Raw genomic sequence first — 12058 nt, 5'->3', positions numbered from 1 at the left:
TATAATATTTTATCTTGTATTGTACTATGTTTCTTATTTATATATCTTTGTAACTGCTTTTATGGATGTTCTTTTATGACTCAGAATAAAGATATATATATATATCTATATATACACACACCAAGAACTACAGCGGAGGTAAGCAGGATTGGACTGGCGGTGCCTCCCCCCTGGCATGCCTCGGTGGTAGGATACAAGCCGACCTCACAGTCCGCACATGCAAATTGAGGCCAGGGCTCGGCCTAGCAGAAGCGGCCGCCTCAAAGGATACTAACTGACCACGCTGACATACGGGCGGTGGTGTGACCTTGGACACTGCCGTAAGGACAGGCATCCGGTGTGGACATGGGGAGCTATGCATTCGAACCACGGCAGGCCGCAAACAGTTGAAAATAGCACAGCGTGGTCGGCGTCTGTAGATGTGGTGAATACATGCTGAGTGGTATGGCGTGGTGAACCCATGCTGGGTGGTATGTGATGACTGGAGAAGGCCTCGACACACGCTGCAGAAAACCCCTATTCTACATAATACATGGCTAAACCCCATTCCAAAGGGGAAAATAATGTGGTAAACGAGGACACCCATGGTAATGTGCTGTGGTACAGCAAACATTGGTGCTTGAGACAGGAGCGTCAGAGGCCTGCAGTTTCCAGCTAAACTATCTGACTGTGTCTAAATATGGGGACAAGAGAGTTGAAATGCATCAATAGTGTGATTAAGGACTGGTGCAATTCCGGAACAGTGCAGTGAGTTCTCCCACATCTCGCATTCCCACCTGGGCGATATTGGCGTCATATGCGATCACCAGCTGACACCACAGGCATCACGACTCCGGGCCGGGTGGGGTGTGTGCAACGCTGCCACAGTCGCATAGGATTACCTTCTTTTAGGTCCCACTGCACGGGCAGCTGCCTATGTTAGGAAGCTAACGATCGTGAGTGCTCACAGTAGGGGAGGCAGACCAGCAGCAGGCAAGACAAGAGGCTCTGAGAAACAACCCTCGGATACTGGTTTGGAGGGGGGGCAGCCCACCGGGATGGCAGAAGGGAACACCCTAGAAGCAACACTCCTGGCAGTTGTCACGCATCGCAGAAACAGAAAAGAGGATATCTAAGGTCAAAGACAAGATTCAGCTCGAAAAGCCTGAACATGAAGCACGTCTTGGCAGTTATTCAAGCAAAAAACGAGGACTTGGAAGCTCTCTCTTGCTACAATAATTTACACATAATTGGGGTCCCAGGATCTAGAAATGCTGTCAAAATAGAAACTTATATTGAGAGTATGCTGGTGACAATATTTGGTGCCAAGAACTGATCTCAACTGCTGGTGATAGAACGAGCACACCGTGCATTCATGACGCAGCCTTTTGCCTGGGACTCACCTGCATTCCATCATAGTGAAGCTTTTGAATTCATGTGATAGGGATGCTGCCCTCTGGCTGGCCCGAGAAAAGGGCCAAGTCCAATACCAAAGAAACAAATTCACTTTCTAGCCTGATTTCTCTTTGGCTAGAAGGGTGTTTCTACCAATCAAGCACTAGCTACAAGAAGCAGACATTTCCAATTCCATGTTGGACCCGGCATGCCTACATTATGTGGAACACTGAGGTGAGCAGAAAATCTTCACGATGCCTAAAGCGGCCAAGGAATACCTGAAGACACTCTCACCTGGTAAACATGCCCAGGGCACAACAAATGCAGAAGACAAAGAAATTTGATGGGCTACACTAAGCATTAGGCCTCACCAGGAGCTACTTATAGACACTCAGCGACTGCCTGCAGCCGCAGTGGCAGCTATTACCGGCATGGTGTCGTGACAACGTTAAAGCTGCCGACATCCAAGCTGATTTAAGATGCATATCTATGATCCTGTGAACCCGGCTACCTCCGTACACCTGAATGGGGACTGGGAACCTGGTGAATACCAGTGAGGGAGCACCCCAGATGAGTCTAACACATGGTGCTACAATTTATTTGTTATTGAGTGTAATGCTAAACTGTGAAACTATATATGTTCATTGTTTTTTTGGGGATGTCTTTGGCCAGTTGGAGTAGCTGAAGTGGGAGGGGAAGAATGTTGGGATGTTCGAATCTTGTATACCCACACAAAACATACATTGTTCTCCATGATACGCAGAGAGTACAGCATAGAAGCCCATGTACCATTCCCATTTCAGGGAAATGACTACATGGCGGTGAGCAGGAGATAGCATAAATGTCAATATATAGAATGTACTTGGCTCAATAATCCCCGTAAGGTTAGGCTAGTGCTCCGGTTTCTAGATAGGCATAATATACACTTGGCTATATTGCAGGTAACACATTTGGATAGGCGATCAGACAGCACTATAGGTGTCCGTTGGACATCATGCCAGCTAGCCTCCTCTTATTCTACATACTCAAAGGGGGGGTACTACTTTTGGTCAAGAACATGGTACCCTTCACGCTCATTATGCGGATGACCAGGGCCGGCTATTAATTGCACATAGGACGATAACTGTCACTGCTGTCACACAAGTTACCATCTACGGATACTAGTTAACACCTGGAGACTGATATTTTCCACTACGCCGACCCATATCCTCTGGGCAGGGGATCTCAATGCATACCTCAACACATACCTAACCCTGCAGAAGATCGCTCGGCAAACACCGGCTGGCATGGGAAGCAGGCAGCTATGGTGATCCAGAGTGGGATGGAAAAATATGTGCTGGTCAATGCCTGGTGACTAAGACACCCTACACAGAAGGAGGGCACATTTGTGTCCTCTGTACATGGCATATGGTCAAGATTGGACTATTGGCTTATATCTACTAAGGTCTGCAGTGGGTAGAAGATCCATGCTACTTACCTAACACTTTATCAGACCATTTGCCAGTCCTTATGCGACTGGCGCATGTAACTCCCACACCGCTCACTTGGCCTTTTCTCCCAGCAGCACTCCTAGCTGCGGCATTCATAGAGGAGGTGTGGAGGAGGTGTGGAAAGCGATCGTAGAGTACTTTGCATTAAATATCGGCTCAATATCAAGCTGGGGCTCTCTGTGGGAAGCCTTTAAAGTAACAATACATAGGACATGTATAGGCACTCAAGTGGGGGTACTGAAAACAATTCGTAAGCAGCTAAAAAACACTAAAGATGAGCTTAATTCCCTGGGGAGAGAATATGAATGCCAGCCAAAATAGGCCAGATTGGCTTCAATTAGGGAACACATGACCAAAATTGAGACCCTTGCAGAACAAGAGGCGCGATTCATTTCTAAGCATCACCTCTCACGTACGTACGTTGAAGGTGGGAGGCCTAGGCAAAGCCTTGAGCAAAACCTAAAGGCACAGAAAGGCAGAGACTCCATTGTCTACTTGGTGAATGATGATGGGGTCGCACTCAACTCCAGCTCAGATATACTGGAGGAGTTCAAGAGATTTTATGCAAGTCTATATGAGCCACGCAGCTAGGCATCACTGATTGAGCTTGGCCATTATTTAGAGAGGGTGACACTGGCATGGCTTTCGCCAGGGCAGAGAGAATACTGAGCTCAGCCAGTGACTGTGGAAGACGTCGGAGAAGCCATACGTGCCCTCCCGAATGGGAAGGCCCCAGCTATAGATGGAATTACGTGGGGGTTCTAATAAGGAGCATGCCGACGTGCCAGCTCTGCAGCTACATGCAGTGTATGAGGAAGCCTACCTTAGCCACACTCTACCGCCATCTCTGAGAGAAGTACTGATAGTGACGTTGCTAAACCAGACAAGGCTCTGGAGCGGTACAAATCTTATAGGCCACTATCTCTCATTAATATAGATGCCAACATTTTAGCCAAGGTGATTGGAGTGTGCCTACAGCCCCTGATATCGCAGTTAGTGCTATCAGATCAATCTGGCTTTTTACCGGCTCGGTCAACTACACACAACCTACGCACTATCTATGCACTATTACATCAAGTGGAACTCACCTTGGAGGCGGCGGTTCTATTAGATGCGGCCAAAGCCGTTGATTCTATTGCGTGGATATAGATGTTTGTGGTATTAGGCAGCATAGGGATACCAGAGGCGTTCTTAAGATGGATATGCCTTTTATATGAGTGCCCAGCAGCACAGGTGCGTGTCGATGGTCACACATCACATGCTTTGAGTGTCGGTAGGAGGGCGTCACAGTATTGCCCCCTGTTACTGCTACTATTCGTGCTTACCATGGAGCTGCTTGCCTGCATTATTCAGCAGAAACATGCCCTTACTTCCCTTAGATTTCATCTATAACCCTTGAATATTTCACTATATACAGAAGATATGGTGCTGTATATTAGTGAACTGTTGGCATATCTGGCCCTGGTAAATAGAGAGTATATAAAATGGGAGTACTACTCTGGTTTGTGTATCAACTGGACGAAATCCATAGTCCTCCCGCGAACACCTATTACACAACGCTGCGACATTGGGTTCCTGCTGGAGTGGGAGAAAGGCCCTGTCAAATATTTATGGGTATGGGTGCACAGACACCCTAACATTGTGAAATGTGAGAATAGCGGGAAGGAAATGTCCAGATTGGAAGATTCTGTTGCGCGCTGGACGACCCACCCGCTCTCCCTGGCGGTTAGACTAGCAGTCATAAAAATGGTGGTACTGCCACAGTTTCTAAACCTATTTAATAACATTCCAATAGTGCTGTCCAACTCCTTCTTTAAGCAGTTGCACTCCCTGTTGGTCACACTGGTATGGGCGGGCAAGAAGCCGAGGATCAGCTGGGAGGTCCTCACCCTCCCAAACGTGGACGGAGGATTCTGTGCCCCAGATTTTAAGCTATATCATTAATGCGCGCAGGCACATTTCGCACACTTCTGGTACACGGCATGATTTCACACCTCATGTAGCGATCAACATGATGCTGCTCCGATCCCACTCAGGGCCATCCTACCACAGAAGTGTAATGGGATGTCCCAAAATGAGATAAACATGTTACACACTACATTGATGGCTTGGTACACTTTGGCTAGACGAGCTGGGAAGAATTAGTTGGATGCCCCTGCAGTGCCCCTACTACACCATACAGACATAACGGTGACACAGGAGGATGGATCGCTCCAGATGCTACGGGAGGCAGGACTACACACTATGGCGATTTGTACACAAATAGTAACTTCCTAACACTACCCAATGAGACAGTTCTGTGGGCAAACACCACATTATTTGTCTTCCTATATTACCGACTTTGAGCAGCTATACACGTACACAATTCACACTTTCCTAGAGAACCACTAACGCTCATGACACTACAGGTACTGCTCACCAGCGCGACGCGCTAACACCTTATTACTAAACTAAATGCTGCAGCACAGAAGGATGGGACACTGGGAGGTGGGAAAGTATTGGCAAAATGGAATGCGGTGTTACCACAGCCCATGGGGGAAGAGTATTGGAGGTTTTGTTGTGGGAAATTAAGCACACTTACTTCAAATTGTAATTTGAGGGTAATTCAGTTGAAGTTCTTGTACCAAATGTATTGTACCCCGATGCAGTAATATAAGTATGTGATAAAGGGCGATTTGAACTGTGTACGCTGCGAGCCAAAGAGGCAGACTTTATACATCTGCGTTGTCATATCCACAAGTGAGGCAATACTGGGTTCACGTCACAGACACACTATCTGATAGGATTGGGGCGAGGGTGGAGTGCGAGCCAGCGATCTGCCTACTGGGACTGCTGAGAGACTTACGGTCACTAAATCGGAATATCTTGTCAGTAAGCTTATTACTAGCAAAATGTAGAGTGGCATTGCTTCAGAAGACTACATCTAGCCCTTCAAAAGTGTCTTGGATGCCTGACAGGCACAATATAAGACACAACTGGAACTGTATGCTGAGGAGCAGCCAATGAAGTCAAGGCCAAAGGACTATTGGGGGCCACTGATGGCTTATTTGCAATCCAACATTGGGAATGGTGGGTAGGGCAACAAACGAGAAACAAGCATGTATCGATACTACAGATCTGTGTCATATTTGAAATTGTCAATTGCATTAAGCAAGTTCATGATGGTGCACTTGCGACCTCACTATCTACAAAACGGGGTGTGAAAGAAGGACCATATTAGACTTGTAAATGACAATGTGTTGGGTACAACATGTAGTATGACATTTGTTGATTTTATATGTTATGCTTACTTTGATGAAAATGATAATATATAGATAGATATATTTTAAACAGTTGACAAGACTGACATTGCTCTTGAGACGACAAAACGAAACCCATTCTGTATTCATGCCATCAACATTTGCGGTTGAGGTGGTGGGAACAAGTTGAACGTATTGGAATTTTGCTATTTAATTTAAGACACTCACGGAAGGAGTGGTGAGGCCAGTTTTGCCTCTTTATGGCGTTTACGTATTTTACCTAAAATATCAATTCACTTTGTAGTTCAAACCACAATTCTTTATTTCATTAATCCTGTCCTGATATTTAAAACCAATGCCCTTAGACATCTAAGGAAACTGTGCAACAGAAAACATACCGAAGTTTGGACAATTTGCGTGAACATGTTTATTTTAATGTTCCCAAGCTGAAGGAAAGTAATACTGTCTGCATGTTCATTTACATTAAGAATTAGATGTAATGATCAAGAAGATTGTGCGGATGTAAGGTTGAAAAAAATCAATACACTTGAGTCTTTACCGTGATACCAGCTCCCAGGAAAACATGGACAGAGACTGCACGGATACCCTAGTTTAATGGTTCTTAACCGGAGATCCAGAGACGAGTGGGGATCTGTGAAGCCTAATCATGCAGCCCGTGACTGCTTAGAAAATTAAAAATTATTAACATTAATACAGTGTGTATAAATAAAGATGCAAAATGTGAAACTGAACATTTTCAAATGTTCAGTAAAAGTGAAGGAATTTGAAATTAGAGGTTAAAAATTAGGTAGTTGTCCACAGTGTGATTCACAGGAGCAGTGCAAATGCATCAAAAAGAACATAGTATGGAAGATGGGTGATCTCAGTTAAATTTAGAAAAGTCCAACTATACTATTAAAATGATTTATTTTATTTTTTTATATTCATTTAATAAAATATTATAGAATTTGTGTATTGGTTCAATGAATGCTGCTGAATTTTTGTGTATTGTTTTGACGTTCAAACCTTCAAAATTGTTTATGCCAGGGTTAAAGGCTTCCACTACTGACTCAGTGGGGGTCCCCAGGTCCAGTAACTGTTAAGTGGGGGCTCACAAAAGTCAAAAGGTTAAGAGCACTGCCCTAGATCAATAACCACATCCAGAAGCTTCATTCTTTAGCTACTGAGGCAACCAGTAGCTCTAGTTCTGAATCTTTTTGTTTGATGTTTGGGGCACTTCGTGCTTACGCCTTCATACATTTTTTCTACAAAAGGGATCCAAGCCAAATTTTCTTTGCCACATTTCAAAAGATATCCAGGGTATGTAGGATCCCCCGTAGCTAAACTAAGAAAATAACCAAAAGAAAGATTGTTTGTTTCTTTAAATGGGAAAAACTGGGAGAACAGTGCTGTGTAAGAAAGCGTATCAGTTTTCTTATAAAAATGGCATCAAAAGGTTTGCTCTGCTAAGATTGCTATCTTTCCAGCTTTCAGGTTTGAAAAAAATCATTTTAAACACAGTTTTTGTATTTTACTAAGAAGCAGTCAATTTTTCCTATTTTCCTTTTGTTGTTTCTACCTACTTGATGTGCTTGATGGAAATAGTTTGAAACCCATGTGTGAACACATAAAACTACATTTCCGAAAAATAGACACAATTTGGAATTCAGCAGGAGGTAATTTACCCAGATTGCTCAAGCTTTTCCTAAAATAACTTATTGATGAAATAAAAAAAATAAAACAAATCAAGGGAAGTAACAGAAATGGGTGACCGTTCATCTTCAATTTTTACCCCCAAGGCCGAGTTACAAAAGTAATATAGCTTTCAGTTCACAAGAATATACAGTATTTGTTGGTTGTCCTAAAAAACAAGCAATTCCCCGATCTGATGTGTCAGCTGCAGTTTCTAAAGAGTTTTCATTGTGTACGAACTATGCTTTAATTAACATGCTAAAATCTAATGAATGAAAAATGGGTATGTAATAAACCTAGACTTTTTTTTTTAAATATGCACAAGCTACTTAGTTTAGCATTAGTGGTAATTTGTACAACTTTGAATTTGAGGTTACCTTTACTATCAAGTGATTAAGACGGCATTACGCAAAATGTATTCTTTCTTGCTCGCTAGCTTACATTTAGCAGCCAAAAATTGGAGATTAATTCAGGTGATAATAATTAAAGCTCTACTATTTTCTGATAAAATCAATACCACACGTGTGGGTGGGCCGATTTCCAGTGACAGGAAAGACCCCAAAAACCAATGTGGAAATATACAATTTTTGCCAAGAAATGCATCCGGCTACCCAGGCAAACCTACTAAACTCAGACATTTCTGAAATCTAGACACCAAGGGAAGACCAGGGTGGTGTGACTTGAGTGGATCTTCTTACTCTTTCCTCCCAGGAATTCCCAGCAAACAAAAACTTTGGATAAAATGACACATTTTCCTCGCATTTCTTTGAGGGAAATTTCCATAATCTGCGAGGAGGTACAACATTTCTAACACCGAGGGCTCCCCCACTTCTTATATAAAAATGTTAGCCCACATGTGTACTCTCGACCACTGTGCTCCAACATTCCCTAGGGGTACAATTATTATCTAATTATGTATGCACTATTAACTGTATTTGCTTAAACCTCCACCTATCCTCCCACACGTTCCACAGACACCCTCCAACTTCCAAGTATGTGTGTCGTACATACACTGCCAGAGAGGAGGAGGGCTTACATGAGGGCTTACATGCTCTCAAATATATTACCGCTGGAGAACTGCAATTGTAGCACAGAACTTTGTTCCAGTATTGTATCATTCATTGATTCTCCTGCTCATCAGTTACAGTAGCAAGCAGTACACTGTAAACACAAGAACACTGAAATGTCTCACTTACCGTCAGCTACAGAAACAAAGTGCTGCTTAATGGATCGAAAATGAACCTAGTAGAAGTTTGAACAAAGTTATAGAAGCTGAAACTTGGACAAATAGCAGCAGCAGCCACAAAATGCTCTGAAAAGAGCAAATATCACTTCAAGAACTCCTGTCATAAAACTTGCAGAAAAGATTTTGGAAATAGTCTCCTGGGACAGTTCTGAAGCATTTTCAGTGCATTGGCAGAATTGTGGCACCCAAAATGAAGATAGGCAGGTATGTTAAAAGTATCACAATTGCGTGGATCTAATGCTGAAAAAGTATGCATCAAAAAGAAAACTTTACATTTATTTTGGACCTCAAATGCTAAAGTAAACAAAAGGCCTCCAGGATATAATCACTTCTTATTTTACACAAAGACCTTACACACCCTGAACAAACGTCATTGATTTAAACAGATATTCTGTTGGGCAGGATAGGGACTATAAGCAGAAAGACATACCTGCATGAATAGGTTGAATTGGGGCTCCTTCTGTTGTTTGGTTTTGATCATCTCCAGGGCATCAGACTGAAAACAGCAAAACCTTGCAGCTTCCTGCTTTATCCTCTCTCCAGCAGACCCATCAAACTAGATATATGAAAAAAAGCCATCAACCAGAAATTCAGCAAATGCTCAAAGCTTTCATTTTTTGTTGTTTTTAGTCATCATATACGTCAGTAGGCGTGAGGTACAGTTTTAGAACCACCAGGTGGAATTAAAACATCTGAGGGTTTTGACATCCTTCGTTTAGTCTCCTTCAAACAACTTTTTGATGGTTTGCGGGAGCCACTGCCCAACTCCTCTTATGTGGAAGTTTGTCTTTAATCCTTAGACTATCATCATTTAATTAACCAAATCTTGTTGAGGATTAAAAAAAAGGTGTTCCCACATTTTTATCCTCTATTTAGGACAATTTACACATTTAATCCTGCCAATGTGTTTTGCCGATTCAACCCAATCTGTGCAAGTAGGTGAAGTGTTAGATATCCATTTATTACAGATTTACCTGCATGCTATAATTATTAGCATAAAAAGTAACTGAGATTGTAGCTTCCCTTATCTTTGATCAGACCCTCCATCTTCTAAAATCTCGAAAATAACAAATGGGAGGCTTACCTCTATATATTTTCTCAATATTTCTGTTAACGCCTTATCCACTTAATGCCAGAAGATTTGAATACCTGGACTCTGCCATAGAAGATGGATATGATCTGCATTCTACAAGGCACATTTTGGGCAGCATCTCTTCTTCTGACCTCCCAGCTTTGAGAGTTGTTTTGGAGACCAATAGACCCTGTACATGGTGAACAAATGGTTTCTCCTTAGGGTTGCAGATCTCACCATTGATCATAATGTAGACATAGATAGTAGCCATTGGTGTAGAATCTCTGATGACGGCAGGTCCGCTTTCCATTTCTCCTCTGGCAAAGTAGGAGGGCCATCTTTACCTCATACCAGGATCCAGCACCAATTGGATACTTCCTTTCTATGTATCCGAACGCTCCGTAGTTCCTCCTCCATTCGGTTCTAATCCATATATTAAGTTGTCCTCGGATCAGCTGGCTAGTTGATGGTATTTAAACCTAGAGAGCCTGTTGTTGGTACTTTTGGATAAATAGTGCCAAGAGCTCAGGGAGCCCTCTTCCAACAGCTTGCCCCATATTTCTATTCCTGCAATCTGCATCGGGGTAGCTAGGACATCTTGTAAGCATGGAGGGGAGATTTCCAAATCAGAGCCATATTGCTGCAGTTAGGGACTCCCAAGATTCTTGGTGACTTCATATAGAAATGGCTAACTAACTCTATCAAAAGCCTTAGCGGCATCAACCGTTATGATGGTCAGTGGAGCGTTTGGTACCATGGCCACATCTATTGTGCTCACCAAATCATGGGTGAGCCTGTAGAGCTGTCTCTGTTTCATGAAGCCCTTTTGGATTTATGGACAATATTTCCTATTACTTTGTCCAATCTCTTAGCTAGTATTTGTGTGTGTATCTTTTAATCGTTATTAAGCAAAGATATTGGTCTATACAATTCACATTAAAAAAAATCTTCATAAAATGTTTTTTTTCATAGGCTTTAATATGAGCCCCACGCTTTTTAATGTCTGCATGCGCCCCCTGGCCGGGGTGGTCAAGCCCTTTGGGGTCAGAATCATCACCTACGCTGATGACACCCAGTTGATTGTTTCCCTCAATCCTTCGGACAACAATAAGACCAGCCTGGCAAATTGCCTGGAAAAAGTGTCAGCGTGGATGGATGGCTCCTTTCTAAAACTGAATGCTGCTAAAACGGAACTGATGTTTCTGGGCAAGTCCATCAACCCCGGAGACCAGCATATTCTGGCCAAATTGTCTTGGTACTATGCCACCCCCTAAAGATCATATTAAAAGTCTTGGGGTATGGCTGGACCACAACCTGAACTTTAGGGAGCAGGCGCGCAGGGTAGCAGGGACCTGTTATGGCATTCTCAAAATGATTAGAAAGATTCTACCCGTTCTGCCCTTCAGCGCTAGGAAACTGCTTGTACAAGCCTTGATCATCTTGCGGCTCGATTATGCCAATGTGATCTAGCTAGGTGCCCCCGGTTCTACCATCAATAAGCTTCAAACGGTCCAAAATTGTGCAGCACAACTGCTTATGCAGGCTCATAATCGTGAATCTGCTAAACCTCACATCATCTCTCTGTATTGGCCTCCAGTGGCCGTGAGAATCCAATCCAAGGCTTTGTGTATTGCCCATAAGTCTCTCTCGGATAGCGCTCCGCCGATTCTCCGTGCCATCATCCCCCGGTATCTTCCAAAAAGATCACTGCGCTCTGTGAAGAAACATCTTGCAACTGTTGCCAGAGTTAACCGGGTGCGGAGCGGTGACCTGCGTTTTTCCGCCATTGCGGGGAAATGTTGGAATCAACTACCAGACCTCATTCGGCTTGAGCCCAACCACCTACTGTTCCGCAAAGATCTGAAGACTCTGCTGTTTCCTTGAATCTGATGGCTTGTTTCGATTTAGGCTCTGTCTCTAGCGCTAGGAGGCCTTTGGTAGCCCT

General features: G+C 43.4%; 1 protein-coding gene across 1 annotated transcript in view; it reads right to left on the bottom strand.

Moving 5' to 3' along the window:
• Positions 1-12058, bottom strand: part of LOC146772866 (rho guanine nucleotide exchange factor 11-like) — a 224146-nt gene that overhangs the window by 109987 nt on the left and 102101 nt on the right. The window contains exon 6 of the mRNA XM_085637040.1: positions 9472-9597. Within this exon, the coding sequence (XP_085493166.1) occupies positions 9472-9597 (126 nt within the window). The remainder of the gene's footprint in view (positions 1-9471; positions 9598-12058) is intronic.

Source organism: Triturus cristatus, chromosome 12, assembly GCF_964204655.1.
Source record: "Triturus cristatus chromosome 12, aTriCri1.1, whole genome shotgun sequence".
NCBI lineage: Eukaryota > Metazoa > Chordata > Amphibia > Caudata > Salamandridae > Triturus > Triturus cristatus.
The sequence above is the reverse complement of the archived record's forward strand: the minus strand, read 5'-3'. Positions and strand labels throughout refer to the sequence as shown.